The sequence below is a fragment of the Zalophus californianus genome, chromosome 17 (genome assembly GCF_009762305.2).
Source record: "Zalophus californianus isolate mZalCal1 chromosome 17, mZalCal1.pri.v2, whole genome shotgun sequence".
Classification (NCBI taxonomy): domain Eukaryota; kingdom Metazoa; phylum Chordata; class Mammalia; order Carnivora; family Otariidae; genus Zalophus; species Zalophus californianus.
Window position 1 is genome coordinate 23,311,561 of NC_045611.1, and position 27,082 is coordinate 23,338,642.

At 37.3% G+C, this 27,082-nt stretch overlaps 1 protein-coding gene across 10 annotated transcripts in view; it reads left to right on the forward strand.

The window, feature by feature from the left end:
- Positions 1-27,082, forward strand: part of CDH8 (cadherin 8) — a 351,388-nt gene that overhangs the window by 105,064 nt on the left and 219,242 nt on the right. For all 10 annotated transcript variants that reach the window (XM_035725208.1, XM_035725212.1, XM_035725213.1 and 7 more), the window contains exon 3: positions 12,500-12,794. In XM_035725208.1, the coding sequence (XP_035581101.1) occupies positions 12,500-12,794 (295 nt within the window). The remainder of the gene's footprint in view (positions 1-12,499; positions 12,795-27,082) is intronic.

Below are 27,082 nucleotides of genomic sequence, written 5' to 3' on the forward strand. Positions count from 1 at the left end.
AATCAGAATCATCTACCCATCTCAAGGTCCCCAAATTAATCACATCTGCAAATTTTTGACAGGAAGGTAACATATTGATAGGGTCTGAGAATTAAGATGAAGTTATATCTGGGGAGGCTTATTTGTGTTCCACAACTAGAATCATAGCATATCAAGAGTACCATTGCAAGTCATAGCCACCATTTTTCATTAAGTAGGGTATTCATAGATAAGTGGCTAGGATGCTTGAGAAGGCTGTATTGGTTTACTAGGGTTGCCAAAATAAAACACAACACACTGGGTTAGGCTTAAACAACGAAAATTTACTTTTTCTTAGTTTTAGAGGCTAAAAGTTCAAGATCAAGTTTTTAGCGAGTTTGGTAGTTCTACTGAGGCTTTTCTCTTTGGCCTGTAGATGGCTGCCCTCTCTCTGTGTCCAAACATGGTTTTTCTGTGCCCAATATCCCTGATGTCTCTCTGTGCTTCCAAACTTCTACTTATAAGGACACGAGTCAGATTGGATTAAGGTCCAACTTAGCCTCATTTTAACATAATCACCTCTTTAATGGTTCAGTCTCCAAATATAGTCACATTCTGAAGTATTGGGGGTTAGCGGTTCAACATATGAATTTTGAGGGGAAACAGTCTGTCTCATAACAGAGGGCTTGAAAGGATCATTCTAGTTTTTGTTTAAAAATATAGGGGCGCCTGGGTGGCTCAGTCAGTTGAGCATCTACTTTTGACTCAGGTCATTATCCCAGGGTCCCGGAATTGAGCCCCATGTTGGGCTCTGCTCAGAGGAAGCCTCCTTCTGCCTGCTGGTGTGCTGTCTCTCTCTCTGTCAAATAAATAAAAACTTTTTAAAAGGATTATAAAAAAAAATAAAAATGTAATAAACAGGGGTGCCTGGCTGGCTCAGTTGGTGAAGCATGCAACTCTTGATCCTGGAGTTGTGAGTTCGAGCCCCACATTGGATGTAGAGATTACTTTTTAAAAATCTTTAAAAAAATGTAATCAACTATTTTCACAAAACATTTGCCATTATCATTATTATTATTATCACTACAGGAGATTTAACAGATTTCCACCAGATCTATAGATCTGTGGTATGAAAACTGAGGGCATTTCAGTTTTCAGGGTTTTTTTCCAAGTTTTGTTGTTGTTGCTGTTTGGTATTTTCTTAATTTCTAGGTTTTGTTAGTGGAAGGGAGACAGAGCAGAGAAACACACGCATTTACAGCATCGCAAACTATATTACTAGTATTTAATTCTGTTAATTTGATGGTATGTTGGGCTCCATTTTCAAAATCTTTGCTATATGGATAAGGGTACTTGAGAGAGTAAGAGTTTAAAAAAGGCAACTTTCACATACATGCTATCCTTATAACAACCAGATAATTTTGGGGGGGGGCAGGATAATATTGCTGTTCTTGTTAGTATCATTTTAACAAGAGGAAACTAAAAAAGAGATAATTTATTATTTTTTTGATAGCACGTGAGCAAGCAGCGGGGAGGGGCAGGGGGAGAGGGAGAGAGAGAGAATCTCTCAAGCAGATTTTCGTCTGAGTACGCAGACGGCTGCAGGGCTTGATCCCACAACCCTGAGATCATGACCTGAGCTAAAATCAAAAGTCAGATGTTTAATTGATTGAGTCACCCAGGTGCCCCTGATATAGAGAAAATTTAAATGACTTGTCCAAGATCCTATCTAGTATAGTAGTCCCCTCCTTATCCATGGGGGATCCATCCCAAGTCCCCCAGTGGATGCCTGAAACCCTGTATCTACTATTTGTTTCTATACATATATACCTATGATAAAGTTTAATTTGTAAATTAGGCACACTAAGAGATTAACAACAGTAATAATAAAATGGAACAGTTATAACAGTATACTGTAATAAAAGTTTTGTGAATGTGGTCTCTCTCAAAATACCTTATTGTACTATGCTTACCCTTTTTCTTATGATGACGAGAATGATGAAGTGCCTAAATGAAGTGAAATGAATGACAAAGGCACTATGATGTAGTTTTAGGCTACTACTGACTCTGATGATAGGGCAGAAGGAGAATCATGTGCTTCAGGACAGCAAATGACTAAGGGTAACAAACCACGGAAAGGGTTTGGATTCTCATCTGTCTAAAAGGAAGGGTATTTGTGAGTATGTTCACTTAGTCCTCACATGCACTCTTTCATGCACCCGTACATTGTCCAGTAAAACCATTTACCTACCCACCTTTCTCCTTTTAAGTCTCTTATCAACACATTTATCCATTCACTCATCCAGCTGTCAGCCCATTCATCCACCCATTGAGTCGTCATGGATGAGACTTGAAATTGTGGCTATTTCTGTTAAATCTGAACTTTGATCATGATCCTCTGCTTTCTTAACAAGACTTTGAATGAGACAGTTTGCAAACTTCAAGGGGTAATACTGGGTAACACAGCTAAGTTATTATTAGGCATTTTGATCACAGAAAAAAGATGATTTGCCAATGTCACACCCTATTCTATGACCCAAACTAAACTCTAGGTTCATGGAGTTCTTTTTAAACTTCAATTGCAATGTTCTTTCAAGGCCACAGCATTTTGATTATCCCCGTCTCTTTATAAATAGAGAATTTCAGAGAGAGGAGATGACTGTCATTTGGTTATCCACTGTGTTCTTTCCCACTGTGCTCTTGTCAGTTATTTGGATAAAAAGATACATCCTGTTTAGCAAGTAATTGTGATTAGCACATCAGAAATCCAACTCGTATTTTTGACTCCTCTTAGTTCTCTGGATAATCAAGTTCTTTTGAAACATAAAGAACATTGATAAAATGTTTTCTTAAGATTTTCCACTTTTTCCATAGTACCACTGAATATTCTGCTGTAAATTGACCTTTTGAAAATATCCTGGATGTTTTAAATATCCATTTGTTTAAAATCCACTTGTTTTATATGGCTAATAATCCTGTTTCTGTTTGTTTTTTTACTCTTATTCACCTTGTTTGTGTTGTGTATTATCATATTGTATATTTATTTGACAAAAATTTCCCCCTGTCATATCTCTGTGTCTCCATCCATCCATCCATCCATCTTTTTTTAAAACATTTTATTTTATTATTATTATATATTTTTTTGAGAGAGAGAGCATGAGTAGGGGGGTGGGGAGGGGCAGAGGGAGAGAGAGAATCTTTTTTTTTTAAGATTTTATTTAATTTATATGACAGAGAAAGACAGAGAGCACAAGTAGGCAGAGTGGCAGGCAGGGAGAGAGGGAGAAGCAGGCTCTCTGCTGAGCAGGGAGCCTGAAGTGGGGCTCGATCCCAGGACTCTGGGATCATGACCTGAGCCGAAGGCAGAGGCTTAACCCACTAAGCCACCCAGGCACCCTGGGAGAGAGAGAATCTTAAGCAAACTCCAAGCTCAGTGAAGAGCAGACTTGGGGCTCCATCTCACAACTCTGAGATGGTGACCCGAACTGAAATCAAGAGTCAGATGCTTAACTGACTGAGCCACTCAAGTGCCCCCTATCCATCTTTCTAATTAAGATAGATAGAAAGGTTTTTTCAGGAAATCTGTGAAGAGTGATTTGTTAATTGTTGAAAATTAAGTATGTACCAAAGATCTTCATGTAAGAATCTCTTACAGTTTGTAGTTGAACTTCCGAGGACTATGTCTTGTTTAGTGTAAGACAAGGAATAGTGCTCTGAGGCAGAATAATTTGTTATGTTTTCCCAAAATCCATCTTTTAATGAGAAACTCTGTGGTCCTTCTAGCCCGCCCACTCAGCAGCATGTCCATCTGTTCATTCATCTATTGATTCATAGTATTTAATGTGTATTGGAATCTAAATAGAGGATGGCTTAGAATCTTATTCAGTCAGACTATCCTTTATTCTATTATTTCCTTTATCCTTGAATTCTCCAATAAAACCATCTAGCTACTCATCCTCCTTTCCTTAACTATCTTATCAACCAATTCATCCATCCATCCACTATGCACCTAAATCTAGTTTTAGTAATTGGTCCACTATGACTATTCACCCATACTCTTGCCCACACTAGCATTTATTCAATGATCCAATGCACAATGACTACTGCCCCCCTACTTCTACGCTTACAGTTATCAGGTAACAGAAAATATCTTAAATTTTATTTGTTAATTATACCTCAGTAAAGCTGGGGGAAAAAAAAAACACTTCCAGATTATATCTACTATTGTTGCTTACTGAATGGGTGAATAAGTATAAAAAATGTGATTATCAAGTGCCTTGCCCAATGGACGAATTTCAGCCCAAATCACTTTGTACCCAGATTATTTAACTCAAGAGGTGACATTCTTATTATTACTATAAATCGATGTTGTATGTTGAATTCTGACCCAGAATACGAAGTTAGGTGTATTTTTTCCTGGAAAGCATGTCTAGATTTGGCAGTACCTATCATTGTAATTCCAAAATTCTATCTTCACAAGAATCTACCTTATATGCATTTTTATTTTAATATTTTAGTTCCTAGAAGATATCATGCTCTTATCAGCATTGTTTTGGTCACATTTTAGTCATTACAAAAACCCTAAAGGGTAGAGCATTAAAACTATTATTAAAATCTTTTACAAATAAGAAAACTGCATTTTGGAGATGTTAAGTAAATTCCTGAGTATCTTATAGTTTTTCCTAACCTGGCTCTGTTCCTTATCAGCCCTTTCATTCTAGATTCCATAATCTGAAATACTACTGTCCAAATCGTTGGTTGCCTTACAGAAACATATTGACTTCCAAGCCTAAAATATTTAATATATTCACCAGGCTGTTATCAGCATACGTAAGAAAAAATGTGTCTAACAGAAGGGAAGAAGGGAGTCCGTTGTTTTGTTTTGTTTTGTTTTTTCCTATGATTGGTTAAATATTGGCACCTCCAACTCAGTACCTAAAGGGAAAGAGAAAATCTGAGAATGTAGAAATTCAGCATTCTTAGACCATTGTTAAGACCGTTTTTGGAGGATGAGGATACTTAATAAGCTAGTTTTTGTATGACATCATTATGAAATTAACCCATCTAATTCTCCTTTCTTGAATACTATCATATCAGTAAGGATGATTTGACTCCACTTCTGTGTGGGTCTTTATATGAAGAGAAATTTTGCTCAGCATGATAGCTTAAATATTTCAGATGCTATTTATCATCAGCACATTGCCTTAAAAAATGGGAACTTTCTTTATTAGGGTCTGACAAAGAGACATGGATTTACTGTGGGGCTGATGCATTCATGTTTCCAAACCTGTAAAGTCCAGACTGAAGGTAGCAAATTTGTCAAGGTCATGAATGTTGGCTTGAGAAGTCTCTTGGCAAATAGCCTTTCAGCCTCCTGTTAATGTTCTCCCTTTGCATTCCTATTTAGTTGAGCATTCTTCCTTTCTATGTCTATGTCTATTCCATTTCAAACTTTTATAGTTTGAAAAATGTGCCTGGATTTATGGTTTTTTACACACAGCTGCCAAATGTGTGTATTCAATATTGTCATTCAGGAACAAACTGGAGAGGCTTTTCCATTCTGTGTCCTTCTCAGGTAGGAAAATGGAAGGTCCTCACCTAACTGCTTATGTGCTCCTGAGGGTCTCTCTAGAATTATGCTAAAATGTATATGTTCTGGAATCTGATTTACTGGGTTACATCTGGATCTGTCACTATTAATTATATGTGCTTGAGAAAGTCAGATGAGCCCCTCATCCATGTAAAGTCATTGCCAAGGTGCAGGACATTAAGATAGGTCTTGTGTAGACCAAAAAAAAAAAAAAAAAAAAGACTTTAATTAGCATTTACCACGTGCCAAGTATGATGCTTGTTGCTGGGCACGGTGTTGAATATTGTACATAGAGGTCCTTCCCTTGTGGAAATACCTATCTATCTGTCTTTCTCTATTTAAATTAGTGCAGGAAATGCATTTCTTTTTCTGACTATATTTTTAGGTCCCTGCAGCCAAAAACAGTTCACTTGGACTTGCTTTCAATTTTCTGCTTCTCTGGACACCAGTTCCCATGGCCAGTTCAAGCTGTCCAATGCTCACACCAGCAATTGATAGAAAATGCAAAGAACACATGTTTGAGATATAGATGGTATATCTTTGCCTGCGATGATGCTTTAGGAAACTAATATTTTTGTGAAGCAGGTATCATTTTCATCACAGGATGCTGTCTTCTATTATTTTAATCAGGGACTGCCTCTTCTTTAGCCTTTTTTACCTCAAGACACACTTAAGGGTAACTTGTTTATATTGAGAATAACTTTGAGAACTATTATTTCACTGAATTCTTGTTTCCTCAGAGTGTGTGATCGCAAGAATGATTGCAACTTCATCTTAGGAAATGTTGGGGTGCTCTTACGCCTGTTAACACTTAACTTTAGTCCCTGTTCCTTCCTGGTGGGGAGGAGTTTGGAAATATGAAAAGAACCCTTATGCCTTATTGTTCTTTCTCTTCACCTGCCCTTTCAGCCTCCTAGCAGCCTAAGTATGTTTTTGATTTTGATTGTAGTCCTGCATTCTTATTATCTTGGAGTCTTAGGCCAAAAACTTATATTGTGTCAAAGTTCTAATGCCATCTTTGATCTGAGTGGTTGTGACTAAGGAGGAGATTATCAATCTGCTCATAGCACAGTTTCTCCCTGACAGGGACAGTACTAGATACTGAGAATATAGTGCTAAAATGTAATTTGATTGAAGAGTGCTAAGCTTGCTATCTTCTCCAAAGGTGAGCAGATGCATGAAAAACACGAATCAGTAAGTGACAATTTTATGCTTCATTGATCCCTGTTAACCTCTTCAGGTTCCGAATGAGGATGATTCTTTCTTAGCTAGCAACTTGGATACTTCTCAAGTGCAAGATAGGAAATGAGACACCCTTCCATGATGTCCTTCTGGATTGAGTAGAACTTCAAATTAAGCTCTGGTGCCAGAGCTAACCGATTTTCAGCTGATGAGGAAGTAATTTCCCCTGTAGTTCATTCGATTCATCTGTCATCACTCACTCTAGAGGAAAAGGTGGCAGAATGGTAATTAAATCTTTCTCTGGCATTAAAATAGGCACTAAGAGAAGAATTCAACTTCTCTAGACTCTATTGTCCCACAAGTACTTCAGTGTTCTCAGGGGTCCTGTGTGAGGAGGTTGAAAAGTAGTCTGAGTTTTTTTTTTTTAAGATTATTTTTTTATTTGAGAGAGAGAATGAGATAGAGATCATGAGAGGGGGGAGGGTCAGAGGGAGAAGCAGACTCCCCGCTGAGCAGGGAGCCCGATGCGGGACTCGATCCCAGGACTCCAGGATCATGACCTGAGCCGAAGGCAGTCGCTTAACCAACTGAGCCACCCAGGCGCCCCAGTCTGAACTTTTTTTTGACAGCTGCAGAAGAGATGTGGGTGACATTGAAGACTGGGGTGGGATGGAATGGGGGCTCTCGTTCTGAGAACAGTGATTTCTGAGTATCAGATCATTGTCACCTATCATCCATCTGTTACGCATCCCCTACCATCCATCCACTCATCCTTCCATCAGTATCCCCATCTACCATGTCTTAGTTCTTATATTGGGTGCTAAAGTTGAATACATACTCCAGGGGTTTGGATTTAGAATAGATTAGGTTTTAGATCACTGGACATAATTTTTCTAAATTCCTTTCTCTCTCCTTTAAATCTTTGTTTTGAAAATCGAATGAAAAAAATGTTATTTTCTCCTTTTCCTTCACATTTATTTTACTCCACAAAAACTTTTTGAGCTTCTGACAGTGTGACAGACACCTTACTAGGCAGTGGAAATACAGAGGACAATGCAAATGTAAATGTTTCTCCCTTGACTTTTGTAGTCTAAACTCATTTTAATTAGGGGGTATTATGCAAATATATGGAAGATGGTGAGGGTGTGATTAGACTGATATTCACAGTTCAGCTCAATTATGTAGCAGTTCTATTATGATCCCCGAAATTGAAGACTTCACGTACAAGACTGGGATCGCTCTTTGCACACCTGACCCTCTCTGCTTCTCCAGCCGGGCTGTGGTGAGTGACCAGAGGGATTGGAGTTTTGTTTGGCTGTAGATGTGAGAGGTTATGGGTGTCAGGCTGAACTTGAGAATCAAAATTAAGCTTTGTGAATTGGTATCTAAGTTTTCTCTCTGACCTCCTCTCCTTCTTTTGCCTGTAAGACCTTTGCTTACAGGCACACACCAACCTCTGTAATGTCACTAAAACAAAATTATGATAATGTCAGGCTCTTTACTGAAACCTTGTGTCTATGGACTCTTGTTCTTTTTATAGTCAAATCTTAACTCCGTTTGTTTAACTCTATGTAATCTGGCCCCTGCCTTGCCTTTTATTCTTGTTTTTTGCCACATTTTCTCTCTTTAACTCAGTGTTCTAGCCATATTAAATCATCTTTACTTTCTCTAACACAGTAGGCTCTGTCGTTTCTCTGGATCTTTATCCATATTATTACCTGTGGCTGACAGGCACCTCCTCCCTTCTTTGAGATCGGAAATTTTAATCATTACTTCTTTGGGGAGGCCTTTTCTGTCCCTCCACACTCCACATTCTGAGTTGAGTAAAATTTCTGTATGTTCTCATAGCCCTCCATATTACAGCCTTAAGAGCATGCATTTGAATCTAGGAAATTGACTCTAAAGCTTATGCTGTGAAGATTGCCACTTGCTGATACTGCATTCTGTGGAAAAGTTCCCTAAAAATCTCTGAATCGCAATCGTTTCCTTGATGAAATGGAGAAATGCTACCTAGTTTGCTGTGAGAATAACATTGCATTTATACATGTAAAATGTTTACCAGACAATAATAATTAATAATAATAAGTCTACTTACTTTAAATTTTCTGTTTGTGTTTATCTCCCACTAACCTATGGGTCTTTGAGGGCAGCCACCATATCTGTGTTGTTTGTAAACATTCTCTTTTCATATTTAATAAATGAATGGGTGAGATCTTTCTGTACCACAGCCTGGCCAACAAGTCATACCTCTCAAGGAGAATTTGTAGGTGTCCCTTATCCTGCCTGCTCTATGTTGCAGAAGCAGCCCTTGGGAGAGGTAGTCCTCACACTTCCAGATGATGCACAATATGTGAAAATTTTGGGATATCTTTTGCACCATAATTTCACAAGAGAGGGTCTTGAGGTGGATAATTTGATAGGAACAATGAGGTTGCATTGAAGTGAGCAGGTTCTGACAGACTTATGTGATGAACAACAAAGAAGACAGCTTGTCTTCTTGTACTTCGAGTTCTTTTGAAGTCCAGACTCCAATCTTATGACTCTGTTGCTATTCTTGCGTACCCACAAATCTTTTATTTATAAGGTCAAGTTGGTTACTTGAATAACCATGTGCCAGAATGTGTGTGTGTGTGTGTGTGTGTGTGTATGCGTTTGAGCTACAAACAATAGGATGAACCAAGTAAATATAGAAACACAATTTTCTGTGTTTCAAGAATACCATTAGCCAGGGGATCTGGATTTTACTGAGATTTGCTAAAAATGAGTTTCCTGAAGAAAGAGGGAGCATACAGTGTTTACTAAGGATTTTTTGTTTGGTTGGTTTTTCTTGTTTTGTTTTTCCCATTTTTTTCATGATAGAGTCTTGGGAACTTGCTTTCACTCGAGTTGCAACTAGGCTTGCTGCAGTATTCAGATAGTTACAAATGGTTGAATATGATATAAAAATAGTTTTAGTTATTGTACACTTACTTTGTCCACTCCTTTTTCTCTATTTTTCAAATAGATTATCTCAGATTCCAAAATCAAATCTGCAGAGTAGATGTTTTATCCCTAAATTACAGGCAAAGTAACTGAAGCTCAAATAAATGCATTCATCTCTCCATTTCATACAGTTAAAGACCTAAATATTGCTTTGTTTTACTCTTTCAGAAACCTGTTCTTTGCCCTTCTGCCTCAGTAACTTTTAAACACAAGGACCATCAAAACCTAAGTTAAGACTACATGCAGTTTAACTTATCAGAGGCTATTGATAAATGTAAAAAATATGACACAATTAAGTTCCAACATAAATGATGATAACACCATTTTGAATGACTTTGAGTTGTCATAGCAAAAATGCTGTGTACAAGAGTGACACATCCCAATACCTCTGTGTCTCAGGGTTGCCTTGCATGTGGATGGAAACCTCTATGAAGGATATATTATTCAAATTTTCTTTTTTTAATAAAAATGCTAATGGAAATGTTAAAATGCACATAAATTAAAATGATCATAAATTAGGATTAATATCACATTAATGAATTATAATCCCACATTCATTAAGATAAAGCGGCATTTCAATATTTGCTCTTGTTAATAAATTTAATACAATAAATGAAAGGGATACATTTGGAGATTCAATAAATATTTGATGTAATCTTATGCTTTAACTTTTAAAATATTCAAAGTAAAGTAGGAGATCTAGATGCATTTGGATTCTTTGTTGCTATTTTATGTCTTTTTTTATATTCTTTTCTTTTCATTTATTGAAGCACTAAATACAATTTAAATTGGCGAAGAAAGCAATAGAGCCTGTTCTGAATAAAAGTGATCCCAAGAGAACACAATGTCTTTTGAGTTTCTAGGAGTTTCTTTCCACACAGCATTTTGTTTTTTGTTTTTTTAAGGAACAAGTATTTGAAATTCGAAATCTTACGGTGCAGTAACTGGAGCTATATATATAAACTGAAAATATGTGCATTTAAGCACCATTTTACAGCTATAGTTCAACGAATTTTTCTTTTAAAAATGCAAACTAAAGTATATTTATTTTTGTTTTAGTTTTTTAACAGGAGTCCAACAGAGTATAAAGAAGACGTACCATGTGTCAGGACACTCCTGTCTCCCTCTTCAGAGTAACCTGGAAATTTTAAAGCAGGGATTCTGTTTTCCCTAGTACCTACCAAAATGTATCAGGTAGAGTAGGAGTTAAGTAAATTTTTGTTGCCCTTGTAATTGAACTAACGAATGCGATCGCTGGTGAGTCACAGAAACTACACCAGGTGGTGGTGTTGTCCAAGTGAACTTTGTGGCAAATAAGGAGACCATGGGGAGTAACCAAAGCTGTGACTTCCGGAGCAAGGGTGAATGGGTTCCTTTTATTTAGGGTTAGGATGAATTTTTAGAAAGGGGGGCCTTGTCATCTAGAGGCTGACCTAAGGTTGTGCGCATGCGCCTTACAGAAACATGCCTGTATATGTACATGTATGTTATGTAAATGAGGCTTGTGCTCTTCCTGGGGAGGAGATTCTACTATTATAATCAGGTAAAGGTAACTGTTAGTCATTCCGTGGGTCACTCCATGGTCCATCTGCGCAGGAATGCTTCAGGGTTTAGTTCATGTTGGGCTGGGTGCTCTGGATCCCCGGAAAGCTCCTCCAGGCAGTTCTTAACGCTTGAGGGATAGTTTTGGTTTTCATCATGGGATGTTATGCCCATAGAGTCTTTTGCCTGAGTTAAGAGATAAGCTGGAAAGAGAACTTAAGGAAAAATGTGGAACAAAGGTCAGCAAGCAGGGAAGCAGTAAAGGTCAAGTCTTGGGGTCTAGCTGGTAACACCCTGACCTGAGATGAATCTGTATTTCTCTTGTGAAGTTTTGATTTTCCAAATGGGTCCCTTTTCTGGCCTCAGTGCTCTTCTCTGTAAAATTGGAATAATTAGGGCGCCTGGGTGGCTCAGATGGTTAAGCGTCTGCCTTCGGCTCAGGTCATGGTCCCAGAGTCCTGGGATTGAGTCCCACATCGGGCTCCCTGCTCCTTGGGAGCCTGCTTCTCCCTCTGCCTCTCTCTCTCTCTCTCTGTCTCTCATGAATAAATAAAATCTTTAAAAAATAAAAATAAAATTGGAATAATTTTCCTGGACCAGAAGAATTGTACAGATCAAAGAAAAGAAAGTCCTAGAGAACATAAGATCTTAATAGGCATCAGATTGAATTATTTTTGCCTTTATAAATATAACAGGTAGATCTGAGATGAATTCTGGGTCTACTGCACTTGATTCCAACACATACGAACCTTGGAGAGGTTATTATGTGCCTTGTCATACCTCGCTTTTCTAAGTTTCATGTGAAATATTCTAACTCATCAACTTTCAGAAAAATTAAGAGAATTAATATACAAGAAGCAAATCCCATAGTTCTTGGCACACAGAGAGTGATCCATTAAAGATAGCTAAGAAGAACTTTAGATAAATGTATTAATGAGCAGAAAAGAATGCATACATTTTTGTGTTTTCTTCTTGATCTTTTTAGCATTCTAAATGCATGTCAGTGTATACCAAACAGGTCAGAGTACTTTTTAAAACAGTTCTAACTGATTTGTATAAATTTCATTATATTTTATTTGATTGGTATGCATACAGTGTATAAACTCTTTGTACAACTACTGTTAGTAGAAATTGATGAAGTTAGGATGAATGTAGAAAGAACCAACTTGATATTTAAACAGGAGGTAGTTAAAAAATAACTTTGCACATTGCCCCATCGCTAACCAATGCCACTTTTCATTTTAGCTGCACACAGACCTGGATCCTGGGAGCAAAAAAATCAAGTATATCTTATCAGGCGATGGAGCTGGGACAATATTTCAAATAAATGATATAACAGGAGATATCCATGCTATAAAAAGACTGGACCGGGAAGAAAAGGCTGAGTATACTCTAACAGCTCAGGCAGTGGACTGGGAGACGAACAAGCCTCTGGAGCCTCCTTCTGAATTTATTATTAAAGTTCAAGACATCAATGACAATGCGCCAGAGTTTCTTAATGGACCCTATCATGCTACTGTGCCAGAGATGTCCATTTTGGGTGAGTATGCTTCCAATTTCACAGAACTATTAAGACTCATCTTTAAAATAGCTCCTGGCATCAGGGCTGGTGTGTTGCTGAATAAAAGACGTTTATTACCGTCTTATCTCTAATTTGCATTTCCAAATCCCCTTTTTTGGCCTAAGTTCCACAGCTCAATAGCTTTAGTCCCTTAGTAATAGGAACTGACGAAGCAGTTTTATTAAAATATTGCTCCTTACAATGACAGTACCTCAATAGTCTGAATTTGTATTCCTCTCATAGACTTGTAGTTTGAGTATTGTTACTGTGATGGATTTACCAAGATTTGTTCCAACATGCCAGACTAATCCTATTGATATTTGCTTGATGTTTAATTATTTGTTTGTGTATAGTCACATGCAGATGCAGTGCATAGAGAAATAGAAAACGGTATAGATCCGTAGTCAGCCAGATATTGGATTGAGCTGGTGGGTCAAGTCAAGAGTGAGTTAGGAAATTACAGTTGCCAGAGACTTCTTCGTAACTGAACTTTTTTGTGGGAACACTGCAGTCACTGATGTGATCACCCTTGTGCTGAGGCACTGAAATACCCATTTTATTTTACAGAGCAGTGTTTATTTCAAAACATGATTTTCTCCCTTTCTTTTTTCCTTTTGTGGATATGCTTATCTATCCTCAACCCCTGTTCCCAGACTTTATACTATAAGAGGAGGGGTTTTAGAGCTCTTCCTTCTCTGACAAGAAGAGGCAGGATCCAAAATTCAGAGTATAAGATCACAAAAGTCATTCTTATGTATGTAATGTGTACCCTAGTTTGTTTCAAATTGCATTTAAGACAACCTACAAGGATACATGCTGTGTGGCAAAGTCACATAAATTAGAGGCAGGTGAAATGATGAGACAAATAAAAAACTCAAGTAGACATAGAAATTGAAGGCCAGAATTAGGTAAATAGCCTGGCTTCATTTGATTTCTTCTCTTTTAACCTATGGTATAACTTTGGTAAATGTACCCATTGCAGCAGCAAATGAGAATTGATTTCAGGTCTTCATATCTTACCCATGTATTTCTCCTGCCAAGACTCCATCCACTTTGCCTATCTCTTCTGCAAGGAATTCTACTTTTTTTTTCTTTTTATCAAAATCTGGTGGCTCTTCTACAGCTGGTTGAAATGACACTTTTTTCTAGGGAAACTTCTATGGCTTTGGAGCAGACAGTTACCTTCCTACCATCACCATCACCTGCAGAAGAAACCCACAAATGAGCAAAAGCACCTCCATGTTTGTACTCCCTTGAGAATCTGACATGCAAACAGGAACTGAGAAACACTACCTTTTTCTCCACACCCCCTTTTCTTTGATCAACTCATTTAGGGCAGAGAATTTCCCTAATACATCTTTTTTTTTTTTTTTAATCCAGATGAGAGTAAGGTGTTCTAAAGGACTATTGATACCTGCAGTACATACAGAATCCTTTGTCTTAATTGCCAGTAAACAATGAACTGTTGATTTCATCTCATCATTATGATTTCTGCATCATAATGGCCAAATCTATATCTATTTATTGTAAATGTGTCAGAGGCTTCCATTTCTGTGTAATATGAGTCGTGTCCCTAATAAGTATGTTGAGAAAGAAAATCCCCAAAACTTCTGCACACTTCAAGGTCGTTCAGCTAAGAAAAGGGTATTAAAGATATTATTAGCTACATAATGTGGTGTATAAATATATACTTGTAAATATATAGGCATTTTTTCCCTCTATTTAAAAGACTTTTCTTGAGGGTGCCTGTGTGGCTCAGTTGGTTAAGTGACTGCCTTCGGCTCAGGTCATGATCCTGGAGTCCTGGAATCGAGTCCCACATCGGGCTCCCGGCTCAGTGGGGAGCCTGCTTCTCCCTCTGACCCTCTCCCCTTTCCTGCTGTTTTCTCTCTCACTTGTTCTCTAATAACTAAATAAAATAAAAATCTTAAAAAAAAGAGTTTTCTTGATAAGAAAGTAGAGAACAAAGGAAATAATCTATTCTAACATATACAGTTACTTAAAAAAAAAAAGTGTAGCTTGTGACATCTCTTCCAAAAAACCTCTGGTTTGTGCTACAATTGAAAGGGTGGTTTTTGAAGTTAGATAGATGGAGTTTTGAATCCTGGTTCCATCCCTTATTATCTGGTTGACTTTAAAGTTCAGGGAGGTTAAATTATTGCTTATTTTCCCGAGCTACAGTGCAAAGATAATAATTTCCATCTTGCTTTCATTGTGTGAGAATCACATGATAAAGTACAAGGAAAGGTATGCCGTGAAGTAAGTGTTCAAAATTGGTTGTTGTGGTGGTTTTTAAAATTATTTTTATTAATCTATTTCCCACGTTACCTTTGGACTTTCCTCATGTATTGATTTTATGCATTGGGTGTCTGGCTTCTCTTTGACTCCAGCCTCTGTGGTTAAAGGGAGCAGAAGCAGCTGCACTATTTTATTGTCAACTGTGAATTATTCCCTTCATTTCTCATGAAGGTGAATATCAGGATGAAGGTCAGCTACTATCTCCTTTCTCTCCCCATTACCACTGTTCTCTCTCAGCCTGTCTCTTCCCTCCCCTCCTTAGTTCTTTCATTTTTCTTCCTTTGCTACTGCAGAAATACCAACACTCGCACCTGTACGCCCTGAGGAATGCCAGTGAGGACTAGGGATTTCATTGTGCAGAAAGTGAAAGATAAAAATTCTAATTGAGAAATTTACCAATATTAAATTGAAATGAATGTGATATTCAAGAACTGTCTGCCAGTTGACAAGCTGTCAAGACAAAAACACACGTATATATTTGCCCAAATGGCAGCCAGATTGTTTTGGAAAGATCTTTCTTGGAAGCTGGAGACACAGCTCTTTTATATTCTACTGTGAATTTAAGAACTTGATGAGAATTCACTTTTATAGCAATACCACATAAAGAGTGGCATGTGAGCTTGTCTGATTTTAACTGTGAATCCCAAACTAGCATTGTTGAAGTTGGTTTTTCAGGGCACATTTGCCTACATTTACTGAGTTTCAGACAAAATAGATATTTTTAATGCCATTGTACATTGCGGTGATGGGTATTTAACCCTGACCATATGCCTACACCTATGTTCAGATAAAATAAACTTTTATTTGAGTTGAAAATAGAATCTCAGATTATTTGGCTGTAAATTTGCCTTCTATTTGTGTAAGTGACATAATCCATATAAGCCTTACTTTATCTGTATGGTGTGCATAGTGATCTCTACCTAAATAAATATGTTGGGAAGAATTCAGTGATTATATTTAAAGTAGTTGGCAGAGCATAGAGTCAGTGACCAACATATATCGGTTTCTTTACAGCCATCCATTTGTGAATTACTTCTACTAGTAAGATTCAGTAAACTGATACGAATGGCTGAGTCGATGAAAAATTTCTCAGCAAGCCTTACCTTTATATTTCAAAAATGTACATGTTGGAATGAACCCTGTTTTATTCAAAAGGGCATATTAGTGAAGGCAAGTTGAAGGGATGAGAAGCCAAATAGCGCTTAAGCTGGTAGGCATTACTATATTGTAGAGTACACAGTTACTTAGCAGATGACACTGGCGGTTTTCTTAGTTTTCTTTGAGACTCAGGACTTCTCTAATGATGATCAATGTGTATTGAAAAGTTGCTCTATGCCAGAAGCTGTGTTAAATGTTATTAATATCCGTGACAACCCTGTAACATCAGTACTGATATTAACTTCCTTATATCTCATTACTTTTCATCAGAAAACTGGGGAAATAGCTAATAGCTAATCCAAATCCAGATAATAAGTGGAGGAGCTAGGATTTAAATCCAGACATCTGGCTCTACCTCTCATGGGTTTAACCAGTATGCTCTACTAATCTTTGATAATATCTCTAGAGAATTTTGTTTATACGAGCACTGTGCTTCTGCTGCATATTTATAATAGTTAATATTTTTACAAGGTGGAAGAGCACTTGAGGTCAACATACTTTGCAAATTAAATCGAAAACTAAGACGGGATTTGGAAAGGAAAAGTTTGGGTAAAGTATGACACAATTTTCAAGATAGGCACCTAAGCACTTGAGAAATGTAACAACAGTACATCACATAGAAATTCAAATAACAATAAAATTAATTAGGAGCCATGTGGCGAACACTGGCTCTGAAGTGCTGTTAATATAATAAAGATAAAGGCTAAAGAGAGTGATGGAGATTGACTTTAGATTTCCTGGTCATGAATGCAAAAGGAGAATGTCCTTTCCACAAAAAATATGCATCAAAATATCAGAAGAAAGTTAAGAGATGACTTAGTAAGATAAATTTGAAAAAGGCACATCTCACTACTTTGCAAAGGCTTACAACGGGCAGTTATAGAAGTCAGTACACAGTATGCAAGTGAACTTACTCTCCTTGAACACGAACTCAGCCAAAGGAAGATGTTAAAGTTTGAAAATAATATGAGTCTTTTTCTTTCTACGTGTTATTCTCATTCTGTCTTGTCTTGTCATTCATATTAAGCCTCTTCTTTATGAATATGTTCTTTTATGATAAACATGCTCAGATCCTCTTTTGGAGGAAGGCCCATCTAAAATACATACTATTTATTTTGTGTCTTTTCATTATCTTTGATTTGGAATACATTTAATCTTAGAGAATTTCTCTTGGCCTTCAAAAAAAAAATAAAGTGAAACATTCGATCTTGGAGAAAAGGGGTAAATGGAGTTCTGTAGAGTTTATTTTTTCCTTGAACCATGTGAGACCGAGTTGCTGACTTGATGCCCCATCACCATGGAAAACCTCAGGAAGTCCTTCCCACATGGATGCTTTTTTCCACAGCCATCATTATCAGGAAATTTATATCGATACGCCATTGATTGCTCTTGAAAGCACAGAACTTGGTCACATGTCTCTAATTGTGCTGTAATGTTTTTTTTTTTATATTAAAAGGATAAAATCCAGGACTGTATGTGCATTACCATTATGTTTCTAGAATGCTTCAATCTAGAATGTTTCTTGAGTCTTTGCTTTTATGAACTTTACACTTGTAGATTATAGAAGAACTAATGTATAGAATTCCTTAGTTAGGATTTGTCTGATGTTTCCTTGAGATTAAATCCAGAATAGGCATCTTAGGTAGTGCTATCACAGATAACATTGATTTGTATCAAGTGGAACAAGATTCTGATTTATTCCATTATCGGTGATAATAATTTTGATAATAATTTCATTAAGGTGTTATCCAACCGTGTGTGTCCACTGTAAAGTTTTTTTTCTCTTTGTACTTGATAACTTTGTAAGCAGATACTTTGCATCTAAGTAAATATCTTATTCTTCATCAAATTACTACCCACGCCCCCAATTTTAGCATTCTTTGAGGTTTCTTGGCTGCCACATGGTGGTTGTACTAATTCCCTCATTCCGTCTGCATTTATTATGTGACGTTCTCCTCTAAGGAAAAGTTTGATTTTCTTCCCATTTATTTGCTTGTGTATTTATTTATATTAGTTTAGACTTGTAGATTTCTGTTTTATTTAATGAGTTGTGATAGTTATTTTCATTATTTATCTTGATGCCGTGATAATAGTTATGAATATCATTTATACCAGACTTGGCCATGACATGCCCTTGAAACTGATTCTGTGTCCCCTTGACATGCCTTCTCATTCTTTGGGTACAGTCTTATCACTGGCCAAAGTCTTCTAGGCTTCTTTTGTAGTTTCCCTGACCCAGCCCTGGAATTTACCATTCATTCACTCATTCATCTGTCTGTCTGTCTGTCTTTCTCTATCTATGTATCTATGTATCTGTCTATCTGAAGGAGAGCATGAGCAGAGGGGAGGGGTAGAGGGAAAGGGAAAGCATCTTAAGCCAACTCCCAACTGAGCATGGATTCAGACACAGAGCTCGATCTTGTGACCCTGAGATCATGACCTGAGCCAAAACTGCTTCAGACACTCAACTGACCGAGCCTCCCAGGCACCCCATGGAATTTGCCAACTGTATAAAGAGAGCTGGTTCCATTTAAATGAGACTGGTATTTGGTGCCAAATTCAGGATATTGGTTGTATTTATTGCTACCAAGGTGTTGCTACTGCCAAATCTCAGCGGACAGGACAGAACAAAGTAATGTGCACACATGCACCTACACACACACACACACACACACACACACACACACACACAGTTATCTCTACTGAGTTGGTGTTCCCCCTTAATTTTGTCTGCCGAGGACTTTAGATTAGTGTCATTGCAGATGTAATTAGTTAAATGGAGGTCTTGAGTTAGATGGAGGCAGAGATTGGAGTCGTGCTCCCCTAAGGAATGCCAAGAGCTACTAGTAGCTGGAAGGAGCAAGGGAACATCCTTCAGAAGAAACGTGGGCCAGTCAACACTTTGATTTTGGACTTCAGAACTGTGAGAGAATAAATTCTTGTTGTTTTCAGCAACCCAATTTGTGATAATTTGTTATGGTAGCCAAAGGAAACTAAAACACTATCTATCTTTTGAAAACCGTGAGTTCATCTCTAAACCTCCAATTCTAAAGTGACACCAGAGGGTTCGTTACATATATATATTTTTTTTTTTCTCCAACAATAGGAAACCTGAGTTTCTTTATCCTCAGTATATTTATTATTTGGATCACCCTTCACATCCTGTAATAAGGGATTTCCATTTACTCCTTCTGCCCAGCCCCTATCCCTCACACAAATGTTTACCTGCTGTTGTATTTTCTCTCCATCTTCCTACTCTTACACAGATTCCTATCTCACCCAGCCACACTTGATGACTTTTGTACTTAATTGTTCAGATGGCACACAGATAGGAATGGAGGCAGGAAACTGTATAATACTCTCTACTTTTATTCTCCTATACACCTCAGTTGTTTCTTATGGTATAATAGGCCTGTGGCAACATTTTCCAATCTATATTCAAAATAGGTTTACAAAAAGAAAAAAAATCATTCAGTTGACAAACACTGAATTAAAGAAAATGAAATGCTTTTGTGCTTTCGAGTCTTCAAAGTATTAATATATCATAATTTGATAAATTTGTTTTATATAATTTTTTGGAGATGCAGACATTTATATGATCCCAGAAAATATTTTTTTATAAATATCTTGCAGCACTAACATAATTTTACACTACAAAAGCTTTACAAATGCATGTCTGATGAGAAGGCATTTTCGATTCTATGCAAGGCCACATGTTAGTTTAGCATGTAGCTAAACAGTAAAATTTGCAATTTCTGGAAGAGTGAATTAAAAATTATGATGACTGTAGCTTACATGGATTCACTTGTCATTCTTGTCACTGCCCAGTACTTATTTCAGTCCCATATAAAGGAGATTCCTAAAGTAATAGAGATTCATTTTTATATTCTTTTTTTATTATTAAAGAAATAATTTTTGTCACATATGCTTAAAAGATCAAAGAATGTTCATACTAATAAACAGTCTTAAACCTAACATTCTCCTTTCTTAAAACTTAGAGGTCATAGATTTCTTTCTTTCTCTTGGCTAGATTAAAAAAAAAAATGATACCATTTCTCTATTTTAAAGGAAAGATGCCAAGTAAGAAGGAGGAAATACATATCTTGATGGATTTGATTATATTTTTTTGTCTTGTTTGATGAACAAAACTGAAATTCTTTAGGAAAACATGGGTGGGAGATCATGGGGATGGAAATAAATACTCTCAAGAGAAATCCAGCTGCTCTACCTGATATGAATGCCTATAACAGCTGTGGTTCTGAAACTCTTAAGATGACGTGAGGATTGTGTAGTTTCTATTTTGCATAAAGAAGCTAACCTTCATTAGAGATACATATTTGAAATACTGAAATATTTTACTATCAGTAAGTCTGTACTTATAAGGAAATTTAAAATACTCTAGAAAAACTTTGTATTCTGGGTCAAGGGTTGAGAAACCAAGGTAGGATTCTACCCAGACAATCTGATGATCTTATTGTCTTCCTTGTCTCTTTGCCCTCATATGAGAATTAATATTTTAGGACTCAACATATTTATTGATTCTAGAGGCAAAAGGGCAAATCCTCCATAAGTTATTCAAGCCATGTTTGTGTCCAGAGCTCTGTGAATTAGCATCAACACCCACAGTTCTTTGATTTTTCTTACATTGTCATTATAGGAAATCATGAATTAAAAAGGACCAGAGAGTAAAAGATTATAGAGTTCAGCCTTTGCCCACATTCGCCCGTTAGAGAAATGAATCAACTGCATGTCAGGGCAGCTCCAAAACACACATTTGTGAAATTCTGAAGTCTTGGCTGAAAATGAATGTGGGACACCTTTGTCAATATATTTTTGGTGTCAGCATGCTCTTCTCAGAACCTTGCCCCTTGGAGCTGGTCCCGGGGATTCCTTAGCGTCTCTATGCATGTATTAATATTATTTCTTTAACTTTGGTATTTGTGCTGTAGTACTTTCTGGATTCACTGGATTTTATTTATTTTTATTTTTATTTTTATTTTTATTTTTTAAGAGTTATTTATTTATTTGATAGAGAGAGACACAGCAAGAGAGGGAACACAAGCAGGGGGAGTGGGAGAGGGAGAAGCAGGCTTCCCGCAGAGCAGGGAGCTCGATTCAGGGCTCGATCCCAGGACCCTGGGACCACGACCCGAGCCAAAGGCAGACGCTTAACGACTGAGCCACCCAGTCGCCCCGGAGTCCCTGGATTTTAAAATTTACCGTTTGATTATTTTTGACCCAAAGGCCTTTATTCCTTGGCTGATTAACAATCACAGTTGTATGAGATAGGTGGTGGTGTTTTTTTCTTATTTCTCTTTACCAATAACTTCAAATAGAGAAAAACATTGAAATTTATTTGGCAAGATAGCTACATGTATACATCAGCACATAGATTAATAGATAAAATATGGTAGAGTTGTTAAAAGAAGTAAAGGATAAAGCTATTTAGATTTGTAGAATATAGACTGACGGCAAAAAGAGCTGTAAGTGTGTGTGTGTACTTGATGTATAATTAGATCTAAAACAAGACAAAAAATAGCTACATATGAGACTGTAGATTAGAATATACAGATTGTTTCAGGTATATCTCCTGTTGTAAGGAAACAAGTTTTTAATCCCTTGTGTCTGTATTTGAAGAGTTAAAGTCTGTATAACCGTATTTGTGCCACTGTTGAAGATGATTTTATTCATTTTCTTTTTGTCAGTGAGCATGACACCAAGGACTCTTCCCTTTATAACCATGTTAGATTTTTCAGTTCTCATCATTATCTAGCAATTATGAATCTTTGCAAGCCCCAAGAGTCCTCTGAGTTCAAGAAGTACATTTTGGGGTAGGAGACAGGGAGAGGGCATTTGTAGAGCAAGATCCCATAAGTAAAAGTACCATTTTCATCACATTATATCGCGAGTACCTACTATCGATAGGATTTATTCCTCTTGATGTTAAGCTTAGTCACCTGGCTGAGGTATTATTTTATCAGGTTTATCTACTGTGAAGTTCCTCTTTTCCCCTCCTTTCCTTTGGAAGGAAGTCTCCATGTGCAGCATGTATTTAAGGAGTGAGAAGTTATGCTTCCCCCCACACACCACGTAATGACGTTACTCATGTGGATTCCCTATACATAGAACATTTGTCTCTTTCCTTCCTTCTTTTTTTTCTCTCTTTCATTTAATCAACCTTTACTCAAGAGTTATTGATTTTACACTTTGGTTTATAATCCAATACAGCTTTATTTTCTTGCCCAATTTCTTTTTCAGCTTTGGCACCTGGAGCCCTTTTACTTGTCTCCTGTGTCCCTTTGATATCTATCCATCATCATAATCATCATCATCATCATCATTAGTATTTTGGTTTGGATTTTAGCACTTACTTACTTTCTTACTTTCTTGCACTGCATGATGCTCCAGGCTTATCTTGAATAATTATTGCTCCAATTCTAGACTTAACTATTTATCCAAGGAGCCCTGGTTCCTTTTTGGGGTGTCAGAAACCAAGATGAGTGTTGCTCCTGAGTTGCCTTTGCTTCTAGGCCCTCTCCGCTGATAGAGGGAGGAAAAATACATGTAGGTATACTAATTTACACACACACACACACACACACACACATATACATATATGTTATATAAATCTATAATATATGAATAGTATATTAGCATGTGTACTAATAGTATACTAATCTGTATATTAGTATGTTAGGGTGTGTGTGTCTATAGTGTACTTATATACACACATAAACACACACTCTTAGGTCTGCTCCTTTTCCCCCAACTACCCTCAGTAAGTTTTAAAATACATATATAATATAGTTGAATTATGTTGTCACAGGTTGCATTTTATCCTGGGAAACTCTGACATCCTAATTTTTAAAAATTTGCATATATTGAGATTTGTTTATTGTGCTATAATGTTTAATGGTATTAATAAGTACATTGTGCTGTGGGTCCATCATTACAGTATCATACAGAATAGCTTTAGTGCTTTAAAAATATCTCTTGAGTTTTACCTATTAAACTTTTTCATTTCCTTAACTCCCAGCCACCACTGATCTGTTCATTGACTCTATAATTTTGTCTTCCCTAAAATGTCATATAAAGGAATATAGTATGTAGACCTTTCACTTAGTGATGTGCATTTAAGTTTGATCCATGTTTTTGCATGGCTTAATAGTTCATTCCTTTTCATCACTAAGTACTACTCTGTCGTGTGGATTGCCATAATTTGTTTATCCATTTACCTACTGAAGGTTATTTTGATTGTTTCCAATTCTTTATGATTATAAATCTGCTATTAGCATTCCGATACAGATTTTTGTTTAGAAGTAAGTTTTCAGTTCAGTTGGATAAATAACTGAAAAAATTCAGGTCATTTGACTGCTTGATCATATGGTAAGCTTATATTTAATTTTGTGAGAAATTCTAATTGGTTTTGCCAAAACACTGACCACAAAGCCCTGTTTATAATCTATAAAACATAATAAAGATATCCCTCTTAGGTCATCAGACAAAACAATGGTAGAAAACCTAGAACAGAAAGCAATCAGTTAATACAGAGATGAACTTAAGTACTTGAATGAGTTCCAGTGATCACATTATCAGCAGGAACTCTCCTAAAATCTTGTGAGACCTTTGGGAAATGCTACCTAAGGATTTTTTATCTTTCCTTTCTTCTGGTCAAAATGAGTCCCCCTGATTCTATTCTTTGGCGATGTGTTCATGGGCACTGTTCACTGGCTTGCCACTAAAAACATTACTCTGCCTATTTCTGTTTTTTTTTTTTAAAGATTTTATTTATTTATTTGACAGAGAGAGACACAGCGAGAGAGGGAACACAAGCAGAGGGAGTGGGAGAGGGAGAAGCAGGCTTCCCCACGGAGCAGGGAGCCCGATGCGGGGCTCGATCCCAGGACCCTGGGATCATGACCTGAGCCGAAGGCAGATGCTTAATGACTGAGCCACCCAGCCACCCCTCCTGCTTTTTGGAAGCTTGTGTGAAAAAGGGAATGAGTACAGGAATGAGTATCTTATAGTCAGTAACCACCTCTAGAGAACATACCTCTTTGAGGGCAGCAGCGAACCCCCACCGAGTGTGTGCCTAATTCCTACTTTGTTTATTCTCTACTAACTGTCCATCTCCTTATGGACAGTGTGGATAATTAGCAATCAGTTTATATAAGGTTGCTTCTGTTCTAGAACACAGGTAGACATTTGGTCAGATCTAATTCAATTAGTCTCAACCCCAGGTATTTGCCATGAAGACTGAGAAGATGTTGAAATACTATCTTTCCAAGTAGTTCAACATGGAAGTAGGTGAATGTGGAAACCATTAGGTAGACATCATTGCTTCATGGTATATATTAGAGAAATGGAAAAGCAGCTACACTTTGTAGTGCAGGGAAGGGGATGAAACAGGTAACAAAGAGAAGAAAAAGTGAGACACTGTGAAACTTCTTACTGGATTTTTTAGGCTCTAGTTCTAGAAGCATACTAAGCCTGAGACAATTCCCACCTCTGGTTTCCACGATACTCCCATCCTTCCATACATAACACCCCCAAAATGGGAGGGACATATTAATATTTCTTAAGAACAAACATCTCTTGGGTGCCTGGGTGGCTCAGTCGTTAAGCGTCTGCCTTCTGCTCAGGTCATGATCCCGGGATCCTGGGATCGAGCCCCACATCGGGCTCCCTGCTCCGCGGGAAGCCTGTTTCTCCCTCTCCCACTCCCCCTGCTTGTGTTCCCTCTCTCGCTGTGTCTCTCTCTCTGTTAAAAAATAAGAAAAAGAAGAAAAGGAACAAACATCTCTTAAGAAATAGAAAGTTGTCCTTTCCATGCTTTCGGTGCCTGTGGAAAGAAGGGATTTGAAGGATATAGAAGCATTTTTCTTCCTGGATATTTAAACTGCGTATAAAGATAGTATTTATGCCCCCCTCAAATTATATCCAGTTTTTTCATTATATGGACCTAGAGAATAGACCATCACTCTTGTGTCTTCCCTTTGAAAGATCTTGGCTCTTCAGCAGAAGGCATGGTATGAGTAATATGTAGTGCTTATCTTCATAATACAATGAAAGAGGAAGTTTTGCCTTCCCTGGCATCAATTGCTGCCCATATAAAAATAATGAACTGAAATGTTATATTCCTGGGAGTGTTTAAACCAGAATTGGGGATGGGATATCCCTTCTGCCAAGGTTTTATTTTTATTTTTTACTTACTTATCCATCAGTCTTAAACAGTTCACAGTACTCATAGCACGTACCCGCCCCAATGTCCATCACCCAGCCACCCCATCCCTCCCACCCCCCACCACTCCGGCAACCCTCAGTTTGTTTCCTGAGATGAAGAGTCTCTTATGGTTTCCTCCCTCTCTGGTTTCATCTTGTTTCATTTTTCCCTCCCTTCCCCTATGATCCTCTTGTCTTGTTTCTCAAATTCCTTATATCAGTGAGATTATATAATACTTGTCTTTCTCTGATTGACTTATTTTGCTTAGCATAATACCCTCTAGTTCCATCCACGTTGTCACAAATGTCCCTTCTGCCAAGGTTTTAAAAGGATCATGCATCTCCTTGTCCTGGGAAAGAAAGAGAAAATGAGAGAAGGAATATTCTCAGTTCAGTATGAAAAAAGACTCTTGATGCCAAGCTCAATGTCACTTTTCCATCCATTTATATTCACAGATCCTATTAATGGATGTAAGATAACCTACAGTCTTCTGTGCTTTGTTCTTTTGAAAATTACTATTAAAGAAAAGCAGGATGATCAAGACTGAAAACAAAGGACAAAATCCATTCCTGAGTATGCCTTTATTGTCCTTTTTCTCACCTTGACAGAATTATCTGAATAATGATAATCACCCCAGGATCCTTTTTTTTTTTTTTGTATTGTTATTCCTGTGTAATTATTAGGGCTGCTGATACCATTAGGTGACAATGAAATAATATTAAACAATGCCCACACACTTATGTATGTGTAACAAGTTACAGTGTCAAAATTAAATGAAAGGAGAAGTGCCAGGATCCGTCTTAAGAATGGCTCCTGCAGTGTCTCACTGTTCCAGTAAATGTTATGCAGGTGCACTGTGAGCACCTTTTAAGGGGGACTGCACAGCGAGGAAAGTAAGACCATGTGTTGTGAATCCAGCATTGTCTCCCTGGCTTCATTTAGCACTAAGGGCATCGGTAAGTCAGAATTTGTATAAGCAAGGACAACAGTTCTTCTTCCTATTCAGGCTTTTCTGTATTCTTGCCTTTTCTTATCCCTGGCACATATTTTTAAATTATGCATTAAAGTGTAATATCCACAGAGTAAACTGCATATGTCATAAGAGCCCATGCTCACAAGCTGAACAGATTCATGTAATTAGCACCCAAATAAAAAATCAGAATAGTACTTGCCCTGCAAAATTCATTCTTGGGCTTCTTTCTGTCACTTGTGCCCATAAGAACAACCAGTATCCTCACTTCTAAAGTTACAGCGTTTTGCCTCTTTTGTACTTTATATAGATGGACTCATATGCTTGCATTTGTGCCTGGTTTCTTTCTCTCAGTACTCCAAATGGGCTTGAAACCAGTTCTACCAAATATACAAGATACGTGAATGAGTCAGTGAATATATTGATTTTTATATTCATTTATCCTGTTGATTCCTTTCCCGTTCTCTTTTCTTTTTTATTCTGGTGTTAGAAGGTGACTTTACCATTAGATATGTTATTTTGGGTATCCTTTCATTATGTACCCAGCTCAAGGCACCTAAGGGGGAACTTCCATATCAGGACCAGGGTTGGTTTAGGTAAATCTGCATCCATGGGACA